This window comes from Oratosquilla oratoria, chromosome 33, assembly GCF_046742065.1.
Source record: "Oratosquilla oratoria isolate Oo_2021 chromosome 33, ASM4674206v1, whole genome shotgun sequence".
Taxonomy (NCBI): Eukaryota; Metazoa; Arthropoda; class Malacostraca; order Stomatopoda; family Squillidae; genus Oratosquilla; species Oratosquilla oratoria.
The window spans coordinates 40,428,918-40,453,699 of record NC_134809.1 but is presented as its reverse complement, the minus strand read 5'-3'; the positions used below and the strand labels follow the sequence as shown (position 1 = coordinate 40,453,699).

General features: G+C 40.6%; 1 protein-coding gene across 4 annotated transcripts in view; it reads left to right on the top strand.

Moving 5' to 3' along the window:
• Positions 1-3,912: 3,912 nt before the first annotated feature.
• Gdi (GDP dissociation inhibitor) overlaps positions 3,913-24,782 on the top strand; it is a 76,291-nt gene continuing 55,421 nt past the window's right edge. For all 4 annotated transcript variants that reach the window (XR_012965714.1, XR_012965715.1, XM_076172823.1 and 1 more), the window contains exon 1: positions 3,913-4,074. Coding sequence is in view for 2 of the 4 variants with exons in the window: in XM_076172823.1 (XP_076028938.1) it covers positions 4,030-4,074 (45 nt within the window). In the remaining 2 variants the exon portion in view is untranslated. The remainder of the gene's footprint in view (positions 4,075-24,782) is intronic.

Genomic DNA, 24,782 nt, shown 5'->3' with positions numbered 1-24,782 from the left:
GAAGAAAGAGGAAAGGGACAGAAAGTATGGAGGTGCTTAGAGTAAACTGCTTAAATGAGAAAAAAAAAAGAAAATCTGAGAGAGGAGTAGAAGAGAGTGAAGGACAGAGTAAAACTAGGAGTGGAGGAGGAATAGGGATGGTTCAGGGAGTCAAAAGGTGTGCAAAGTTGGTGTGTGGAATAAGGAGTACAGGAGGAAGTAGAAGGAAGGGTAGTGAGTGGTGGGATGATGAAGCAGAGAAGGTTGTAGAAGAGAAGAAGCGAGCATTCACATATTGGTTACAAAATAGGACGAGAGAATCATATGAGAGATACAAAGAAAAGAGTAGAGAAGTAAAGCCTAAGATAAAGGAGGCAAAGAGGAGAGCAGATGTGAATGTAGTAAAAGTATGACAGATTTTTTTTCAAAATAAAAAAAGATGTTTTGGAAAGAGATTAAAAGAGGAAGAGGAGGCAAATCAAGTAGAGAAGAAAAGGAACAAGGTGCAAATGGAGCGATGATAATGGAAGAGACGGCAGTAAGAGTAAGATGGGCAGAGTATTTTGGGGAGTTGCTAAATGTGAAGGATAGGGAGGGAAAGGTAGTTGCAGCGGGAAGCACTAAAAAAATGACAATGATGAGTGAGGAAAATACATGAGAAATAAGGAATAATAATAATAATAATAATAATAATAATAATAATAATAATAATAATAATAATAATAATAATAATAATAATAATAATAATAATAATGATAATGATAATGATAATAATTAATAATAATATCAATGATAATAATAATAATAATAATAATAATAATAATGATAATAATAATAATAATAATAATAATAATAATGATAATTAATAATAATAATAATAATAATAATAATAATAATAATAATAATAATAATAATAATAATAATAATAATAATAATAATAATAATAATAATAATAATAATAATAATAATAATAATAATAATAATAATAATAATAATAATAATAATAATAATACAAAATAATAATAATAATAACAATAATAATAATATTAATAATGATAATGATGATGATGATGATGATGATGATGATGATGATGATGATGATGATGATGATGATAATGTTGATGATGATGATGATGATGAAAACAACAATAATAATTATAACAATAGCAATAAAATGAGAACCATTGATCGAATGTTTGGACAGTCTTTATGCCCTTTGGCCACGATGATGATGCACTTTTGTTCTGGTTGAGACCAGGCGATTCCATTCATCCCGGGTCCAGGTGCATCTTTCACGAGATGATGGTCGTCCCCTCAGGTCACCCACATGGTACATACGTTCCTGCATGGGTAGTCTATGACACTAACCTCTCCACCTTTCAGTGCACAACTTTACGAGGCAGCGTGTTGTAGATGCACCAAACACTCTTTCCCACACCGGGCAGTAGCACTTTTACATCTGAGTTGCTGTTGAGCGTTTTGATTTATTTCCGTGTTACCCCCCCACCCCCAAGGTAGCGAAGGAGCTTATGTATTTCGATTTATTGCCTTCATACCAAGGGGTTGATACTTTCCCTCACATTATTGTTACTGCAAGGTTATATCATTCATCTGCAACGTCCCTCCCCAGGGTAAAAGAGTGTGGTGTAAATGAACGAACCCTATTTATTTGCAGGAAATAAACTGACCACACCACACAATACAGGCAAGTGATTAACTAAGTAACAGAACAGATGAACAGGTGATATCTCAAATGAATAATTCACAGCGCCTAACAATGCGAAATGAATCATCCTTGCCGAAGGGGGAACCGTCATTAAGGTTAAATTACTTCTGTCGTCTCTGGAACGGATGTAGACAGAAATCCAGAAAGGATTTGATCCTCCTTAGCAACAACAAATGACAGCAGCAGCAGCAGCAGAGGCATGAGCATTCGATATGTTACGAAAGTCTGACACAGTTTTTGGACACTTAAATTATACCGTTAGCATGATAAGACGCAGAGTTGGTTAAAACAAGTAAGTTAAGGTAGGGGAGGTGGGGGGTGGGTTGGGCGTTGGCGTGTCGTCGCCCGGCGGTTACAGACGGCATACCTGACTGTTGGCTGCATTATGAGTTTCCACCGTGGCTGGCAAATCGTTCAGTTTAAATAATACGAAAAATGTACTTTCTTTTTGTTCATCTTAACTGTACAAATTACAACAAATAATATGAATCATGGATTATTTTCTAGGTCCTGAATTTTCCTCTTCATATTTGACTCACAGAAAACGTAAAATACATAGCGATGCAGGATTGACTATAAATTGCAAACACACTCAACAATCAATAGCTTGCAAAGAAAACATGCACCACTTGCCAAAAACTTATTCGCCCCTGGCGTGACCTAAACCAAAAAATTATCACTCTACCGATCTCCCCTTTGTTCCCCAGGAAATTCAAATCGAAATAAAAATGTTAAGGTGGCGCGGAATGACGTTGAAGACGTGACTGTGAGTCTGTGGGATCTTGCGCATTTGCCAGCATTCAGGTACTCTATTGCAGCTCTCCCCATATCACTATTCCTCACTCATCCTCCCTGCAGTACTACTCACTCACCCCTGCATCACCTGACCCTCCCGTTGTGGTGTTAGGCACCATGCACCAGTATTCCCACTGCACCAATCCATATTTACCCTAGTCTCCACCCATAATTCAATTTGCAAGTATGGTAAACTGAATTATTTTTTATCTTCATGAACGCAGCATAAATGCATGAACATGTTTTTTCACCATCACCATCCCATCAAATGTATCATTAATACACATTCCACCTCATCATTTGACTTGCTCGATGTCACATTGCCCATCCCTTACAGTCATGGTGTATTAGTATCAACACTACTAGCAATATTTTAACATCTGATCACGGTTTAACTATCCCTAAATGAACATGCATAACTAGTGCGTGACTCTCACCACGATAATGAGCGTCTGTCGTTATTACCTCACCGCTGTATTCCGTGGCAGGCAGAATTTGCTTGTAATTTTTTTGGTCACCATATTGTTGTGGAGAATACATGCCACATTTCCGAAATTGTTCACCTACGTAACTACAATGATTCATGAATATAAACGAAAGAATAGCCCCCCCACCCCCTGACCTATGCAGACGTTCTGTGCATTATAATTTTTATTACAGTTATATTCCGTATACCTGGTGTGTACGTGCATAGTCATCTTGTTTCCCAAACTGAACACCTACCATGGTTATGTGTTCAGGACATGCCTAAAGTTATTCAACTGTAGACAAATAAACTTGAGAACTTCTAAATGTACGCCATTTAACATGTAAAAAAAAATGTGAGGTGTTTCAAGAATGATACTATGATAAGTCATATGATTACTATGGCACTGCTTGTGTTAATTGCACAAAATTTAGTCCACTTGAAAATAGTAAAGCTTTCACTTTGGTAATTCATAAAAAGAATGATTGTTGAGTAAAATATATCGCAGTATATATGCATATACTATTATGTATCTTTTCACACTCGGGTAAAATTTAACCTCAGATTTTGCTGCCAGCTGATAATTTAGGCAATCTTTGTTCCATAAATGCATACTGCGAAGCATGCTCTTACGTTGGTAAGTTGTTTTCCGTAACTGATAATTCTTGATATTGTTTATATATTGAAAAACGCTTCAAATTTTATGGGCTACATCACCTCTTTCATAGAATATCTGTCAGAATGCAGACGACATCTCTACCGTACTGCCATCTGTTGACATTCAGAAGAATATGTATTCCTCCGCGCCAAACTTTATTTGTTATTTTCCTATTCTAACAAATTTATATGTTTTATATAATTAATGAATATATAATTATATAAATTTTCTCTTAAATTATATTTTTTTCTGAGTAGATATGAAAATCGTCTTTGAACTATTTTCTAGCGCGCAGTAAGACGGCCGTCAGTGATCCCTGCTGCTGTGACATTTTCTGTCGACCGGAGTAATCTGAGGCGGAGAGAAGTTTATTTGTCTGTGTCGGTGTTCTGAAAAATCGCCAGCATGGATGAGGAGTATGACTGCATTGTTCTGGGCACTGGCCTTAAGGTAAAGAGTAATGCTGTTTTATTTTATTCTATATTGACTCCAATAGCATGGTTAGGAAATATGGCAATGTTCGATCGACATGGCTGACGTTTGGCAAAGCTGGGAGTTGGGAAGGCTTGCGATTTTGCACGTCATTGCTTGCTAAATAGAATGTAATTGTCGTGCGGTATGGGGCTAGATGTTAAAGCGTTGGGTTATTGGTTAGTAGGACGTAGAAAAGGTCAATTAGGGATTTGTAGCAAAGTTAAGGTGTGGCTTGATCACCGTAGACGGTGGGTGTTGGGGGCGGTACTGCTATCGTCCAAGCCATTAGCTGAACATACCACGAATATTACCACAGTGAGTATAGTTTAGTCATCAGCAATAGTATCACTTCAAAACGCCGTAAATTTCTCTTGCTGTGGTTGGGCGCTTGGTAGAAACAAACATCTGTGAGCAAGGAACGGCTTTGCTTGATCACCTCGCCCTATCAGGATCGCTAAATTGAATCGGCTTTGCAAAACTACGAGTTGTACCTCCAATCAAGCAATCAGGCTTTTGTTGAGGTTCTGGTAACGTTTCCCGAAGGTTATTTGAAAGATGTTACAACTTGGACACTGGGTCTTCGTCAGTAGGATATGGTCCAGTACAAAGTTAGCCTTAGGTCGAGACGAATGCCACGAAAACCACCTCAGCCAGCGCGGCGACACAGGAAACAAAAAGAACTTATTTTTACAGGGAATGTCCATCGTGTGTAAAACCTCGTCGAAAGGTACAAGTAGGGCTCGGAATTGGTGTAAAATGATAGCTACCAAATAGTCAGCTTTGTCTAGTGTGGATTGACAACCTTGTGAACAAACCTTTGTTCCAAATATCAGTGATAGTAGGTATGCTATTCTTATAGTACCGAGATCATGCAGTTCAGTGCATATTCTTGCATGGGTTGATGTATTTAGGTAGCATAGTAATAACTATACACATTAATGACCTACTACCCTTGCCAGTGTTAGTGTAGAAGCAAATTGTAGCATGCTGTGAAAAGGAGTGGGAAATATTTCTCCAAGTTTCCTATAATTGGTTTGTTTGCAATTACTCAATTTGAATTCATCAAAGAAGTAACCAGTGTATTAAGCCATCTGATGCCATCAGCTTCATATTTCTTCCTTCCCTCAACCCTGCAGAGAAATTCCTCCCAAGAGGAACAGAAACATCACATGTATGCATTCAGGTTGTCATTCAGCACAAATGTGGTAGTAAGAAAGAATAGAACTGACCATATCCTTGTGCTGCCCGAGGTGCAACACTGGCACAGAGGACCCAGAATCCCTCATCTTACTGCTCCACACTAGCTATATCTAGACAAAATTATGTATTACTCGTGTGATTTATGGGCTAATTGAGTGAGTGTTGCCATTTACCTGGGACCTGTAAGTCTTGCAAGAGATACCTTGGGCATGGATTAGTTGGTTTCCAATATTTTTTTTCTTGCTAGCTTGCAGTCATTTATATTTGACATATAGTAGCAGTTTTGTTTGAAATGTAGTGTTCTTGTTGGCAGTCTTCTGATGAGCTACTTTACTCTTCACTGTCCAGCTGGTTGCACAATTTTTTTTTGTGCAAGTCTTTTTATATCCACTTCACCTTCAGTGATTAATCCTTCATTTAATGGATCTTTTGTACAATTTTTGGGTGCCAGCTTTAGAAGTTATCATTAAAAACAATAAAGCATTACACATTCACACTCGGATCACTAAACAAGCTCCCCAAAACGGACCTCCAAACTCTATACTCCAACAGCCTTCAGACGTCTGTATTGGTACACTTTGATATGCCATCCAACATTGGAACAATATCAACACAGAATAGGCTTGACCACAGTCAAATTATCCCAGATACATTGACCATACAGGGGATTCAGAGCACCTTGTTCTGGAATACCCCTCATCCCTAAACAGCATGACTTATGGGCCTGCCCGGTGGCTATTGCTGGTTACCTGGGAATTGTGGCATTATTGTGATGTCATATCAGTAGATTTTGTGAGAAAAGTTGTCATTTGTAGCCAAAATCACTTGTACATTGCCTTAGGACGGATCATTTAGACACTTTCCTCCAAAACTTCCTACAGCTATTATCAGTAGTTTGGGGTAAGGTAAGTCAGGTCATTGATATAATTCACACATTCAAATGAATTGAATTTTCAATGGAGTAGATCTGGAACTCCTTTTCTTAGGAATGCCCCCAGGCTAGAATCTAGGAGGGGAATGTGATAAAATTGCAATAGGTGTTTGGAGTTTGTGCCAATATTTAAGAGCTAGTAACAGTAGCCAGCAATGATGGACATATTGCTATGACTTAGATCTAGCACCAGATGCAACACCAGAAGTTTCATCTGAATTTAGCCCAGCACAAACTTGGTGGAACCAGTGAAGGCAGTTGTTGCATCATATAATTTTCCCAGTTTATCAAGCATTTGTTTCCACAATACAGATTATGATCCTCAGCCTTTCTTAAGCTGTTCCAACCTGTATTTTATTGAAAAGTACTCGTAGTCTCATAGTAAATATGTGGTCAAACTATTTAATGTTTGGATGGTACCCATCAAAACATACCAATTATTGAAATTTTGTCAATCTAGGTATATAAAACTACAGAAGCATGATGTTGAGACATTTGTGAAGAGACAGAAGAACTAGGGAATATTTTACAGGTTTCTTGGCCTTTAACCACTTTAATATGTTAAATATTCGAGCGCGCGCACCAGGTTAATAAATTACGATGATACATCACAATATGCGCATTACAAAATATAAAGTTATTGCTGTTATACCTGTCTTTCACCTCAAATAAATGTCACAGGAAATGTGATCTAGCCTGTTCATAGAATACAGGGGTCACTCAGCTACAACAAAAATATAATCTGGAAGCAGATGCCAGGGTTCTCGTATACTCCACTCATGGCTCACGATGTGTACATGGGTGACATTGTATTGAATATATTAAGGGTGCTCCAAGAATAAGGTTCCTGAATGTGTCGAGACAAGTTCAAGTCTCCAAGTCTTCACAAAAAGACTGAAGACCCACATATTCACCGAGTTCTGACTTTACTGACAAGACAATGAAGTATCCATGGAGTTGCTTAGATCTACTTGGGAAGCTCTGTGAGTGCCTTTGGGTGGAGTAAGGCTCCAAACTAAATTGCAAGTACACAGAGGATTCCATTAACCACTATATTGGTAATTATGGTTGGGTATTTTAGAAGTGCATACCTATGTGATATAGCATTAGGAAATTATTAATTTTGTAAATTATAAATCAACATAAACCTTACTAAAAGCAAATATACTACCGAATGAAGCTGTAGGCATAGGATCAAGACACCATGTCTGTCCAGTCTAGTCCATGTCAGTTAGCTGTGCACCGGTTGCTCTCTAACTCCAGGTGATGTTTAAGTGCTGTTACGAAGACAATAGGGCTTTTTTCAAGCAATGCAATAACTCTATTCCCCACAGTCCGATCGAGTACTTAATCAGGCCGTCGGCATCTGTGATGACAGCCTGGATGATATTTAGAATTGCAAGTACCGCATTACTAAATACAGCTTAGGTTATGTAGGTTAGAATAGACAAATTTATGGTCCTTTCATTTCTTTGACCTCAGCATCTGATGACGCCCTGGATGGTCTTTAGAATTACAGGTACCTCATTACTAAATACAGCGTAGGGTATGGAGGTTAGATTAGAATAGACTAATTTATCATACTTTCGTTTTTTCAACCTCGGCATCTGTCAAAACAAACATGGCGTATCATTCACCTGCCTTGACTTCATTTGTCAGTAAATCTGTTTTAGCAACATTTGTTATTAATTTCCATAAAGAAAAACTTGTATTGCAATATATTACGGTTTACAGAATTTAATAATTTTCTATCGCTATATCATGGAGGTGTGCACTTCTAAAAATTTAGCCATGGTTGCTTTGGTTTCACTGATTGAAAAACTTGGAGCCCCATCATGGTTGGCAAGCTCTCAAACCCTCCCACAGATCTCTGAAGAAATTTTCTGACTGTTGTTCATATATTTGTGTTGGACTGCCACATCAATAACAGAAGAGGAAATAGTTTAATAAACAGAAAATTAAGTCAATGATGGAGAGCAGACTCCATAAGCACAACTCTTATTAAAGATAGGGTGTCAGAAATCAGGCCAAACATTTATCTAGCTCTTGGTTTTCTTTTTTTTTTTTCTCTAAAAGTTTCAATAAATTCAGGAACATAATAGCTTGAATGGTCACATCAGCTGTTTTTGTAGCCATTATGTTGGGTTTTGTCATGTCATTGGCATGAGTAAGCATCCTGGTGTGTTCCAGATATTTTATTATGGGATGATGCAAGGCGATTGATATTCCTTTGTGCATTTTTCTCTTGCAATGAGGTAAGGCATGCTTAGACTTGTCTCCCTTTCAAGTGGGGGACATATCTTTGATGTATAATTAGTAACTAGACACTGTAGTAGGAACCATGCTATGGGTGCCAAGGCTGAAAATACTGATCTAATTAAACACCATATATTTATGGCAGCATCAGAGGATGTGTGCACCTTGTCCAATCAGACTGCGCAAAATGTTTACACAAGTACTTTTCTCTCAATTTAAGACCAAAGTTTGAGGTTTACCTAAAATATATACTACAAATTGAGCACAAAATTAAGTGAAACCTGTAATATTGTAATTAAAGACATGTTCATTGTGAATAGGTTGTAATCAATTCATCACAAATGTAGCTTTAATCCTTAATCTAAGACCAGGTTCACATGAGCAACTTTGTGGTCAGTTGCCGCCTCAAAACAAAATGGTGGCTGTGAAAAATTGGGAGTGGGAGTACTGTGCACACAAGCCACTTTGGCAGCCACAAATAAGGATCCTGTATGATTGTACCATGCCGGGAATTGGATTTATTATGAGAGGGAAAGCAATAAGAGGTCACTTTAGCTCATGCTTTGCTAGTCCTCAAAGAGCAGGTTCGTGGCAGTACAACAAAATGTTGATGCCTACCAGGATTTATCCTGGTAGATCAACAAAGGGCAGCAACCAAACTGGTCCCCAGCCTGGCAAATAAACCATGTAAGAAAAATTGAAGTACTGGGTCTGCCAAGTTTGAAAGATTGAAGAGAAAGGTGACATTATTAGTGTTCAGGTTACTAAAGGGGATAGATTGCATTGATAGAAGATATCTGATTAAAGATGGGAGGGCTTTAAGAGGTTGTGGGAATTAATTAAGAAAGACCACAAGTCGAATGGATGTGAAAAAGGATTTCCATACAGATGTATGAATGTGGAATAGCTTAGGTGATATAGACCAAGCTCAAACAATAAGAGTTCAAATCTAAATATGATTGGAAATCAAAAATATAGATTAAGTTGGATCCGTACATGAATTTGAGTCTAGGTACGTTTGAAAATTAGTAGGAGAAAGGACCCGATGAGCATTGCTCCTTTCCTGTATACAATTAGGTAAACACACACACAATCGTGGTGCAGTGGTTAGAGTTCTCGCCTGCCACCATGGTGATCTAGGTTTGACTCCCGTCCAGGGCTGCAATAATTTCAGTATTGCTGTGCTGCGGGGTGTTACTCCAACTCTTGTGGGCAGGGAGTTGGAGGTGTGTGTGCGTGTAAGGTCATAGTATTACCCAGAGATTAGTCATATGAGCTCTGAGCTCTCATCCAAGAGGTTGATAACTGTTAATCACAAATCCAACATGTGATCCAAGGCCATGGTGAATCACACACACACGACTCGGTGGCACAGTTGGTAGTCTCTGACTGTCACTACAATGGTCCAGGTTCAAATCCTGCCCAGAGCTGAAATAATTTCAGTATCGCTGTGCTTTGAGTCATTACTCCAACTCTCGTGGGTGGGGAGTTGGGTGTGTGTGTGTGCATGTAAGGTTCATAGCATTACCCATAGATCGGTCATACGAGCTCTGAGCTCTCCTCTGGGAGGGAAATGGCTGTTGATCATGAGTCCGACACATGATCCATAGACACAACTACTAAAGTAAGTATGGAAAAATATTGTGAATCGCTACAGAGATCTGAACAAGGTCTGGGAAGGGAGTCAGAAGTGGACTTCAACATTAAGAAATATAGTGCAATGGAATTTGGAAAAAAAAATAAAAAGAATAGGTCCCCAGACAAGCAGATAAACCAATATAGTCGGATAAACCTACAATTCAAGATCAATAAAAGTGGCTTTTGATTACTTGGATGTGGTATTGGTAAAGAAAATGCTAGTCACACTGATAAGACAAAGATTGGAGTATGCGGTGACATTGGACAACCAGTACAAAAAAGAATATAAGGAAAATAGAAAGAATCCAAAGAGTAACAACAAAGATTGCCCCAACACTTTCAAAACTGTCATATGAGCAAAGATTGTCTTAACTAGAACTACCAACCCTGGAACAAAGAAAGAAGTGATCTGTTGGGCATTTACAGAATTATGGAAGCCCTTGATAGAGAAGACTTGTTAAATTGGGATAGAAGAAAAACAAGGACATGAAAAACTCGAAAAGGACAATTATAGAGTAGATCTGAAAAAGTGCTTTATACACAGTGGTGGATGTCTGGAACAAATTGGACAAAACAATGGCAAACACCATTCATGAACGAACTAGATGTTGCGAGATACAAAGATGGGTCACCACAAGCATAGCTCTCCTTCCAGTATAATACAGTACAAGGTAAATACACGCACACACACACACACACACACACGGATCGGACCTACGAGCTCTGAGCTCTCTTCCAGGAGGGAAATAGCTGTCGATCACGAGTCCAACACGTGATCCAAAGACCAAGTGAATACATGTGCGCAAACAAGATACTGTGAGATACAAAGATGGGACACCATGAGCGAAGCTACCCCTCCTGTAAGATATAACTAGGTAAACATACATACACTGAAGTTCATTAACAAAAAATGCAAAGCACTGGAAATGGGCAATAGTGGCAAAAGATCTTTAGACTATTCTTTGGGAAGTGAACCCATAAAAGCAAAATATGAAATATTTGCGAGTGTTGATTAAAGACAATTGTATCCTGACACAGCAGTAGGATTGTGGGAGAGACATATGGACTACTGCAAAAGATTTAAGTGGTGTTGCACTATATAGATGAAGAGATGACGGAAAAAACTCGAAACCCTGAGCCGTCCAAGACTGGAATGTGTATAGTATGAAGCACTTGGTCTGCCAACTTTAAAATATTGAAAAGATGTGATATGATTGTAGTATTTGGGTCACTAATGGGATAGGGTGAGTTGACAGAAGATATCTTGATTTAAAAAATGGGGGTGCTTTAACCACTTCAGTGCAAGTCAAATTCTCACATGCAGCATCAGCTGCCATATGTACGCTGCATCACACTATTGTGAAGTCACTGCTGTATTACGCATTCCCTTGTACTGAGTATTAATAAACGCAGAAAATGTGATCAAATCCGTTCACAGAATCCGGGGGTAACTAGAGTAGAACTACAAAAAATATTTGTATTAATAAAGATGCCGATGCTGGCATCCTATTGTACCCACTTGCTCCTCATGATGCCTGCATAGGCGTAATCATATCGAAGTTAAGAAGACATAGGAACAAATTGAGAGACCACATGTTTGAAGGATGTAAAAATAGATTTCCATATATTGATTAATGTATGGGATTGCTCAGAAGGTGACATAGCTTATCAGGCATTAAATTCTGGTAGACCCAAATATGTACATGATCTCCTTGAGGACTTTCATATAGACTCAGATATATTAAGACAGTGTGATGCCTCCAAGACTCTATAACAAATTACCTTTGAACCTTAAGATGGCCGAAAATGTTGAAATATTCAAGAAAAGACTGAAGACGTACTTGTTTACTGAGTGTTATGATCTGGATGATATGACTATGAACCAAGAATACAAGTGTTAGTTTGTACGAGGGCGGCTGTAATGAGCGCCGTGTAAGTGGTGGAATACGGCCGAGAAACTCCAACTACGTAAGAACGTAAGATAAGATAATTGAAAAACAAGGATATAGATTAAGTTGGGACTACGTAAATTTGAGGATAGGGATGTTGAAATTTAGGGAATAGATGTGACCCAACTAGTGTTGTTCCTTTCCTTTACACTACAGTTAGGTAAACAGACACGTGGCACCAACACTCCCAGATTGGACAAACTCGAACTACCCACCCTGGAATAGAGAAGAGAAAGAGGAGACCTGCTTACCATCTACAGAATTATGAAAGGGATGGAGGTCCTTGATAGAGAGATCTGAAAAAGAATAGCTTCCCACGCAGAGTGATAGATGTCTGGAACAAAATCAAGAAACAGCGAGTGCAAAAACTAAACAAGAATTTAAGATCAAACTGGATGCTGAAAGATACAAAAGTGGGTCACTATGAGCATAGCTTTGTGTAAAATACACACGCACACACACGTGTCTGAAAAGGACCTTGGATTAATCATCACGTATGTTCCCTGACAAACGTATAAACAAGATTGTCAGCAAAACCTCCAACTCACTAAGAGCAATAAAAGTGGCTTTTACCTGCTTGGATGTAGAAATGGTGAAGAAAATACTAGTCACAATGATAAGGCCTAATTGGAGTATGCAACAACACTAGTCACACAATACAAGAAGAATATAAAGAAGATTGAGAGGATCCAGAGAGCAGCTACGAGGATGGCCCCAGAACTATCAAAACTCCCATATGAAGACTCTTGAAATTGGAGTTGCTGACTCAGGAACAGAGGAGAGAAAGAGGTGACTTGTTGACCATCTATAGAATTATGAAGAGCATGGTGGTCCTTGACAGAGAAGACTTACTAAATTGGGATAAAATAAACACAAAAGGACATAAAAAGAAGCTTAAAAAAGGACAATTATTGGAGGGACCTGAAAAAAGAACAGCTTTCCTCAGTGGTGGATGTATGGAACACGTTGGCTGAAAAAACAATCCATGCAAAAAAGTAGAATTTAAGAAACTGGATATGGAGAGATACAAAGATGGGACACCATGAGTTTAGCTCCCCTTTCTTGTAAGATACAACTAGGTAGGTAAACAAACATGCACACATACACAAATGCAAGTACTGGAAATGGGCATCCTTAAACTATTCCTTGGGAAATGAACACATTACAAAAGAGGAGGAAGACTTGGGAGTGTTAAGACAACCCGTCACCTAACAGATTTGCAGGATTGTGGGAGAGACATGTGGACTACTGGAGAAGATAGTCGTTCCATTACATGGATGAAGAGATGAAAAAAATCAAAACCCTGATATGGCCAAGACTGAGTATGCGTCAGTAATATGGTCTCCACACAGATTGAAGGATATAAGCAAGATTGAAAGAATACAAAAGGCAGCAACCAAACTGGTCCCCAGCCTGGCAGATAAATTGTACGAGGAAAGACTAGAAATACTGGGTCTGCAAAGTTTGAAAGATTGAAGAGAGGTGACATGATTAGTGTTCAGGTCACTAAAGGGGATAATTGCAATGATAGAAGAGATCTCCTGATTAAAGATGAGGGATTTAAGAGGTTATGATAGTAAATTAAGACCACGTGTCAAAGATGTGAAGAAAGTTTTCCATATACAGGGATTTCTCAATTTGTGAATGTTTAGGATATGTGATATTGGAATAAGACGGTTTACAAACTAGTAATTTTTTCATGTTACATAAATTTTTTAGAATAAATGTAAAAATCAAATAAGCTATAGTAAAACTTAACTGTTCACTTTGATTTTTACATTTCACAATCCCTTCAGGAACGTATCCCTTGCATAAATTGAGAAATCCCTGTAGTTGTAAATATGTGGAATAGCTTGGGTGATATAGCCCAAGCTCAAACAATACAAGAGTTGAAATCTAAATATAATTGGAAATCAAACATATAGAATAAGTTGGAACCATACATGAATTTGAATCTATTTATGTTTGAAAATTATACAGGAGATGTGACCCAACAAGCATTGCTCATTTCCTGTATACTACAATTAGGTAAATACTCGCATGGACACATGATGAAAAATTCGTCACAACACATTCAAGCCTATAAGAGTCAATTATATGGTCCTCACACAGTGAAGGATTTAAGATTGAGTGAATACAAAGGGCAGCAACCAAACTGTTCCCCACCCTGGCAGATAAACCATATGAGGAAAGAATATACCACTGGGTCTGCCAGCTTTGAAAATTCAAAGGGAGAGGTGCTATGATAACCATATACAGGTCACTTAAGGGGATAGATTGCATTGACAGAAGAGCTCTGATTAAAGATGGGAAGTCTTTTAAGAGGTCATGGGAGCAAATTAAGAAAGATCATGTCTAAAGGAAGTGAAGGAAGTTTTCCATAAAGATGCATAAATATTTGGAATAGGTTGGAAAGTTGTATAGCCCAAGCTCAAACAATACACGAGTTCAAATCTAAATACGATAATGGAAATCAAGGAACTGTGCATGAATTTGAGGCTAGGTAGGATACGGGAGACAAGGAACATTGATCCTTTCCTTTGTACTACAATTAGGTAATCACACACACAACTCTTGGCACAGTTGGTAGAGTTCCTGGCTGCCACTATGGAGGCCCGGGTTTGAATCCCACCCAGGGCTGAGATCATTTCAGTATCGCTGCACTGCGGGTTATTACTCCAACTCTTGTGGGTGGGGAATTTGTGTGTGTGTGTGTGTGTGTGTGTGTGTGTGTGTGTGTGTGTGTGTGTGTGTGTGTGTGTGTGTGTGTGTGTGTGTGTGTGTGTGTGTGTGTGTGTGTGTGTGTGTGTGTGTGTGTGTGTGTGTGTGTGTGTGTGTGTGTGTGTGTGGTTGTGTGTGTGGTTGTGTGTGTGGTTGTGTGTGTGTGTGTGTGTGGTTGTGTGTGTGTGGTTGTGGTTGTGGTTGCGTTTGTGTTTGTGTTTGTGGTTGTGAGGTGTGGTTGTGGTTGTGTGTGTGGTTGTGGTTGTGTGTGTAGTTGTGTGTGTGGTTGTGGTTGGTTGGTTGGTTACAGCATTACCCATAGATCGGTCGTATACAAACTCTGAGCTCTTGCAGGAGGGAAATAGCTGTCGATCATGAGCCCAAATACGTGATTCAAAGACCAGGGTGAATCCCATACCCCCCCCCCCCCTCCTTCACACACACACGCACTCAGAGAAGAGAAAGAGGTGTTTTGTTGACCATTTTCAGAATTATGAAAGGGATGGAAATTCTCAACAGACAACTTATTAAAGTGGGACAGGAGAAACAAGAGGACATGAAAAGAAACTAAAGAGACAGCTACAGAAGATACCTGAAAAAGAATAGCTTCCCACATAGTGATTGATGTGTGGAACAAACTGAACGGGGAAACAGTGAATGCCAAAACTATACATGATTTTAAGAACAAACTGGATGTGGAGAGAGATGAAAGTGGGTCACTATGAACATAGCTCTTGTCCCGTAAAATACAACTAGGTTAACACACACACACGCAATATGGCGGGACACCACGAGCATAGCTCCCCTTCCTGCAAAATACAAATAGGTAAGGTACACACACACACGCACACACAGGATCTAATAAAATGGGATGATAGAAATACAAGAGGACATGGAAAGAAAATCAAGAAAGACAGCTATAGAAGAGATCTGAAAAAGAACAGCTTTCCTCGGAGTAATAGACAGTTGGAACAAGTTAGATGAGAAAGTAGTGTGCGCAAAAACAATACATGAATTCAAAAATAGTTTAGATAAAATGAGATACAAAGACGGGACACCACAAGCATAGCTCCCCTTCCCGTAAAATATAACTAGGTAAACACACACACACACACACACACACACACACACACACACACTCACACTCTCACACACTCACACTCTCACACACTCACACTCTCACACTCACTCACTTATGTGAATGACATGGATGATGTGCAGTTTTACATGAGCTTCTTTGCAGATGACACTAAATTGTTAAAGAAAGTGAAAACTGAAACTGCAAATCAATACAGAAATGGGCAGTGGACTTCAATATTGAGAAGTCATAACGGAGTTTGGAAAAAAATAGAATATCAGGACAATTTAAAATTGGAACTAAGGAAGTAAAAGAAAGTTGGATCTGAAAAATATTTGGGAGTAATTATCTCAAATGTCTTGTCCTATGATAAATATACAAATGTCGGAGAATCCTTTAACTTGCTAAGATCAATAAAAATGGCATTTACATATTTGGAGGAAGAAATGATAAAAAAAATTAGTCACACTGATAAGGCCAAGACTAGAATATGCGGCAACATTCTGGTCACCCAGTACCAAAAAGAATATAAAGAAAATTGAAATAATTGAGAGAGCAGCCACAAAAATGGCTCCTGCACATTCAAACTTGTCATGAAGGGCACAGAAATACTCGATAGAAAGGACTTGTTAAATATAGATGAGAGACGCAAGAAGACATGGAAAGAAACTCGAAAAACATTGTTATAGAAGAGATCTGAAGAACAGTTTTCCACATAGTGGTGGACACTTGGAAGAAACTGGACGAAAAAAGTGTGTGCAAAAACCATAAATTTAAGAGCAAACTAGACACGCACACGGCTCGGTGGCGGATTGGTAAAGCACTGGCCTCACAAGCCAGAGAACCGGGGTTCGATTCCCCGGCCGGGCGGAGATAAGTTGGGTTTGTCTCCTTTCACGTGTAACCCCTGTTCACCTAGCAGTGAGTAGGTACAGGACGTTAGTCAAGGAGTTGTGACCTTGCTGTCCCGGTGTGTGGTGTGTGAGTGGTCTCAGACCTACCCAGAGATCGGCAAATAACGAGCTCTGAGCTCACTGCCGTAGGGTGTCGAGACAGCAGCAGATCCGAGGTGAGGAGAACACACACACACACACACACACACACACACACACACACACACACACACACACACACACACACACACACACACACACACACACACACACACACAGAAAAGAGATCTAAAAAAAATAGCGAATTGGAACAAATTAGACAAGGAAACAGTGTGTGCAAACACTATTCAAGATTTTAAGAAAAAACTTGATGCTGAGATATACAAAGACGGGTCACCAGGAGCATAGCTCCCTTCCATTATAATACAACTAAGTAAACACACACACACACACAACCAATAATGGGAAATGAAGTTCATTACCAAAAAATGTAAAGTACTGGAAATGGGCAATAGTGGCAAAAGGCCATTCTTAAACTATTCCTTGGGAAGCGAACACATTACAAAAGCAAAAGAGGAAATACTTAAGTTCTGATAAAAGACAACCTGTCACCTGACAGACATGTCAGCAGGATTGTGGGAGAGACGTATGGACTACGGCAGAAGATTAAAGTTGTTCCATTATATGAATGAAGAGATGAAAAAATCTTCAAAGCCCAGAAGTCCAAGACTGGAATATGCATAGGTAGTATGGTCCCCACACAGATTGAAGGATATAATCAAGATTGAAAGAATTTAAAGGGCAGCAACCAAACTGGTCCCCAGCCTGGCAGAAAAATCATACGAGGAAAGACTAGAAGTACTGGGTCTACCAAGTTTGAAAGATTGGAAGAGAGAGGCAACATGATTAGTGTTCAGGTCACTAAAGGGATTAGATTGCATTGATAGAAGAGATTGATTAAAGATGAGGACTTTAAGAGGTCATGGAAGTGAATTAAAAAATACCATGTCTAAAGGTTGTGAAGAAATACAAATTTCTGTATAGATGTATGAATGTGGAGTAACTTAGATGGCTCAAACAATACACGAGTTGAAATCTAAATATAATTGGAAATCAAAGATATAGATAAAGTTGGAACTGTACAGGAATTTGAGTCTAGATATGTATGAAAATTAGAATAGACAGGACCCAGCAAGTGTTACTCCTTTCCTGTATACTACAATTAGGTACACACATGTGGCGCAGTGGTAGAGTTCCCGGCTGCCACCATAGCGGTCTGGGTTCAAAACCCACCCAGGACTGAAATGATTTTAGTATCGCTGCACAGAGTCGTCACTCCAACTCTTGTGGGTGGGGAGTTAGGGGGGTGCATTACTTATAGATTGGTCATATATAAGCTCTTGAGCTCTTTCTTCCAGGAGGGAAATAGCTGTTGATCATGAGTCTGTGATCAAAGACCATGGTGAATTGTGCACACACACACACCCGTGCACACACACCAAAGATCAACAAAGGTGGGTTTTACCTATTTATATGAATAAATGGTAAAAAAAAAAAAAAAAAAGTTAGTTACTAATAAGGCCTAGACTGGAGTATGCAGTGACACTTTGATCACCCAGTACCAAAAAGAATATAAAGAAAATTTAAAGAATCTAGAGAGCAACTACAAAAATGGCCCCAGCTGTTTCAAACCTGTCATATGAGGAGAGACTGGCTAAATTGAAATTACCAACTGACCATCTACAGGATCATGAAAGGCATGGAAGTCCTTGATAGAAAAGACAAAAACACAAGGACATGAAAAAAAATAAAGGATAATTATAGAAGAGATCTGAAAAAAAATCGGTGGTGGACATCTGAAACAAACTGGACAAAACAATAGTGTATGCAAAAACCATACATGAATTTAAGAACAAACTAGACACCGAGATACAGAGGAGATACACCACGAGCATAGCTCCCCTTCCTGTAAGATAACACATGGGTTTCGCCTGCCACTACGATGGTCCGGGTTTGACTCCCGCCCAGAGCTGAAATAATTTCAGTATCACTGCACTGCGGGGTTTTACTCCAACTCTTGTGAGCGAGGAGTTGGGGGTGTGTGAATCACACAGGTGTGAAAGGATGTGAAGAAATAGTTTTCCATAGATGTATAAATGTGGAATAGCTTAGGTGATATAGCCCAGGTTCCCCGCCCAACTCTTAGGGATGGGGAGTTGGGTGTGTGTGTGTGTGTGTGTGTGAGGCGACAGCATACCCATGGATCAGTCATATATGAGCTCTGAACTCTCTTCCGGGAGGGAAATAGCCGTTGATCATGAGCCCAACACATGATCCAAGGACCACTGTGAAACACCCATACACACACATGCACACATGCGCACACGCACAAATGCGCATACGCACAGATGCGCACACGCACACATGCACACACGCACACATGCACACACACACGCACACACACACTCACGCACACACACACACACACACACACACACACACACACACACGCTGACGCAAACACACACACACGCTGACACACACACACACACACACACTGACACACACACACACACACACACACACACACACACACACACACACACACACACACACACTGACACACACACACACACACACTGACACACACACACACACACACACACACACACACACACACACACACACACACACACTGACACACACACTGACACACACACTGACACACACGCACACACACTGACACACGCACACACACTGACACGCGCACACACACTGACACGCGCACACACTGACACGCGCACACACTGACACGCGCACACACACTGACACGCGCACACACACTGACACGCGCACACACACACAGCAGGCACAAATAACCAGGCAAGTGTAACAAATTGCTAGTGAACAGTGTTTTCTCTCAATATTACTTGCCTTTTTTCCTCTTGGCAAAAAGTTACTCCAGTTAATGACCACAGCCTCACACACATTGTCCACAATTTTTCTCTGGTATTCTTTTCACTGTATTCCTTTAGATTCAGATCATAAAGTGTGTCTTCTCCACCGCTGCGATCAGTATTTGTCAAACAACTCTTTAAGAGCCAATCTTCCCCACTCAAGGAAAGGGGCACTTGATGCTCTAACAGACATGACAAGACAGTTCAAAAGTAGCTGTAGTCAGGATGGCTGCCACTGATAGTGACTCGTGTGTGTCATTTGAAGCAAGTTTTTATTGCTGGTTACAGTGATGTCAGAAAATGTCTTCGCCTGCCACAATCCTCAACTTTTTTGTGGCTGCCACAAAAGATTGTCTATGTGAATGGGCCCATCTAGATGTATGTACTACATTTGACCATTTCTTGAGGTGGCCACTAACCACATGAAATTGCTCATGTGAACCCAGCCTAAGGGTTGCAAATGAAAGAAATTTAATTTAAGTGTTTGTATTTTGATTATAGACTAAATATGAATGCTTGGAATGAAAAAGACCTCGTAAAACCGACCTGACAACATGCAATTTCAGTATACAAATAAAAACCCAAGAAATGAAACCTTAGTTCGAGATGCATTAATGCAGATGCTGAGATGGGACTCCTGGTGACAACTGTGAGAACCAAACCTCCACAGCAGGGCCTGACAGCTGAAGCTTGTTAACTCTCACCACTTCATTACATGGTCATTCCCCCCCCCCCTCTGATACACTTAAACGCACTGAGCATACAGGAAAAAATCCCTTTCGAGTCATTTTCTCATCCATGTACAACCACACACTATTCACATCTACCTTTTGCACCATTTTTGTTTGCTCAAATTCCTCGTGTCCAGAATCCCTTCATCCTCTATATCCAGCTTATATTTGGTCCTTCCCCAGGTTCTCTCCATCCACCTCTTCTGCTTTGCACACTTTTTGTTAGCCTTTTATTTATTTATTTATTTTTTATTTATTTATTTTTTTTTCCTTGTGGCCAAATAATCCCACCCTCACTTTCCTTCTCACTTCCACATTTCTCACTATCCATCCTTGTAACCTTCATACATGCTAAACACATCTCAAATGTGTTTATACTGGTGACAGTCCCACACCAATGCAAGTCCAAAGTTACCTATATTACCACAGAGATCAGTGGTAAAGCCAGATAATCCCAACATTGTGATAACTTGTGCTCTCCACCCTCACTTTCCTTCTCACTTCCACATTTCTCACTATCCATCCTTGTAACCTTCATACATGCTAAACACATCTCAAATGTGTTTATGCTGGTGACAGTCCCACACTAATATAACAGTCCAAAGTTATATTACCACAGAGATCAGTGGTAAAGCCAAAGGGCCATCAGTGAGAGGGCGCCAAGGACCATTGCCAGCCACTTTTGGACTGTGGTTTTCAGCCATCAAAACTTGAGGCAATGGTTATTCATATTACAACAATGAAAAGGTGGTTTGACCTTGAGTGACTGAAAGGTCAGACTGAAATGTCACATATTTAGATGGCTTTGAAAATAGATGCACAGGATGTTCATCATTATTGTATTTTAAGTTTCATATAAGCTTTCACTTGGTGTAAAGAACTCCAACAGTGACCTTGAAAGATCAAACTTGTGATGATTCATATTAAAAGAATTTGAAGACTTTCAGGTAAATGTTAGATATTTTAAAGAAAATGAAGTTGCTTATGGCATTGTGAACATGTTAAGGCAGTTCATTATTGACCAAGTAAAAGAAGTGCTACTGGGTGATGTTTGTTGTTTGGTGATATGTTTGATTTTGCTGTTCCTTAATTGTTGTGGGGCCGGTGATGGGTGTCTGGCTGTGGTGGTCTTGTAAGGTGGACAGCAACACTGCCTGTTTTCAAAGCCCATTAATGCCTTGCTTCCAAAAGGTGCAGACCTAAGGGGACTGACATATGGTCTTCAGATTGGGCCCAAAATTTCTTGATCAACTTCAGCTGTATTTCTTACTCACCCCTAGAGAGTTGACGACCAGTAATAGCTCCACTCCAAATACTACTACTACTACTACTACTTTCAACTGGCGGGACTGCTTGGCCAGACAGTTTAGGGAACAACAACTTTCCAGTAGTGACAGAAACTGCCCTTCACCAAATCTGTACAACAGTCCAAAGTTTCATTCAAGAGATCTGAGAGAGAGCCCAGTTACCATTGTCAACCACTGTGGGACTGCAGGTTTGCTACTTGGAAAATTGAACAACAGTTGTTATGCCAGTGTCAAGGTGTTCTGCTTCTTGTGATATCTGGTACAGAACATGAACTGTACCCTGATTAGCTGCCTGGAGATGCAAGCCCTGATGGGCTCATGCTTTGTCTGGGCTGGGGCCCAAGAAGGCTCTCTAGAAACTTTCACTGGATTTCCCTCACCATTTTAGAAATGACCACTAGGAAATGTTCCCTTCCTACTACAATGAACCAATGGCTTGGAAACAGTCCCACACTAACCTTGTCAAGTCATTTTCTTCCCAGAGAACAATGATAGGACTCAAGGACCATTGCAAGTTATTGTAGGGCGGAAGGTGTCCAGATAGTGAAACTACACAACTTTTCTGTTATTAGATATATTTATTAGATGTTGAGGAAGAGGTTCCCATGGAGTTTTTCTTGGATGATATAATGCTGATTGCCATCAGTAAAGAAACTGAAGTTGGAGAGCTGGAGAAGGGCATTGGAAGATCTAAAGAACAATGGAACCAAAATTGAATATTTGGTTAAGTGGAGAACATCATGATCAAAATATAAAATGGGGTTAAAGAGGGAAAGATTATCTTGAATATTTAGCTCATGCATCAATGACTAATGTGATATGAAAGTGGAATTAACCGAAGGATACAGTCAACCTAATATAATTGAAGGAAAATAGGTGTATTGTGACGAGAATAAACTTATGACTGATAGGTAAAGAATGTATTGTCAGACCAGCAATGGCACATAACACTGAGACATGGCCTCTGAAAAAGCCACAAAAAATGGGAAGCAGCTGTATAGGGTGATTAAAGGACAGGATTAGGCATGAAATAATACGAGGAACAGTAAAGATGGAAGAGGTGTCAAAGAAGGTATGTGAGAAGAGGTTGCAGTGGTGAGAGCATGTAATGGAAAGGATTTGTATGTAAGATAATCATGAACACGGAAGTGGATGGGCAAAGAATAGATAGACGTAGGTGAAGTGACACATGTTAAAGACCTGTGTGAAAGGGGTACTACAAGATCAGAGAAACTAGAGAAGTCTTACACTGAACAGTGACCACATGAAAAAGTCTGAAGGAAAACTTGTATTTTTGTACAACATAGAATTTGGGAGTTCAGCTATAGTAGTATGAAGTTGAGTTCTTGGTATATGCATAGCAGAGGGACATAGGAATGTTGAATTGTGGCATCTGAACATGTCTGTTTGCCACTGTTCATGCCATTACTAGAGTTATGGTAATGGTTGACACCACCAACCCATATCTCCTTGCCAGCCCTTCACCCAAGGTCTTCGAGAGAAATTTTGGAAGGCCTTGGTGTCCAGTGTGGGATGGGGGTTGGTTGGTCTCAGAATAGAGGATTTGAGGCAAGATTTTCAAGTGATGTTGGGATTTTGTTGAAGTTTTAGCAGAAATGCTCTCAAGTTTTGTGTGAGGTCTTTCAGGCAAAACAACAGGAAAGTGTTCTTGGCTATGGAGACCCTTCTGAAACCCCTGGGGGGCAGGGGGGGGGCACCCTCCTTGGTCCCGGGGCCTCGATTCCCTCCTGCCCTTAGCCACCCATCACCCCCTTCTACTACTACCACCATCCACCAATACCACCACCACCATCTACCAATACCATCACCATCTCCCAGTGCCACCACTACCACCACCCACTAATACCACCGATACCACCACCACCCACCAATAGCACCACCACCAATAGCAGCACCACCACCATCCACCAATAGCACCACCACCACCATCCACCAATAGCAGCACCACCACCATCCACCAATAGCACCACCACCACCATCCACCAATAGCACCACCACCACCATCCACCAATAGCACCACCAATAGCAGCACCACCACCATCCACCAATAGCAGCACCACCACCATCCACCAATAGCAGCACCACCACCATCCACCAATAGCAGCACCACCACCATCCACCAATAGCAGCACCACCACCATCCACCAATAGCAGCAGCACCACCATCCACCAATAGCAACACCACCACCATCCACCAATAGCAGCACCACCACCATCCACCAATAGCAGCACCACCACCATCCACCAATAGCAGCACCACCACCATCCACCAATAGCAGCACCACCACCATCCACCAATAGCAGCACCACCACCATCCACCAATAGCAGCACCACCACCATCCACCAATAGCAGCACCACCACCATCCACCAATAGCAGCACCACCACCATCCACCAATAGCAGCACCACCACCATCCACCAATAGCAGCACCACCACCATCCACCAATAGCAGCACCACCACCATCCACCAATAGCAGCACCACCACCATCCACCAATAGCAGCACCACCACCATCCACCAATAGCACCACCACCACCATCCACCAATAGCAGCACCACCACCACCACCACCTCAGCATCAGGCCTCCCACCACCTTTTTCCATTACCCTCCCACTTTCCCCATCCTAAGCGGTCGGAGCCCCCCCCCCCTCTTCTTCCCCCCGCTTCTTCCCCCCTCTTCTTCCCCCCTCTTCCTCCCCCTGCTTCTTACCCCCCTCTTCTTCCTCCCCCCTCTTCTTTCCCCCCCCCCCCCAAGGCCTAGAGAGAGTGACTGTTCAGAGGAGAGGCTACACTGCGGGAGCTCCAGGGAGGCCTCGTCCCGAAGACTACTTCCCCAGTGACATTGGGGATTCTCTCTCTAGGAGCCTGTCAGGGAGGCAAGGCTCGTTTTTAAAATATACTGCAGGATGGAACCACCCCCCCCCCCCTCGCCCCGCTGTGCCATCCTGGCCTGTGATAATCTTATCAGAAGCACCGCCTCTCGCCGTCTGTTATCTCTGA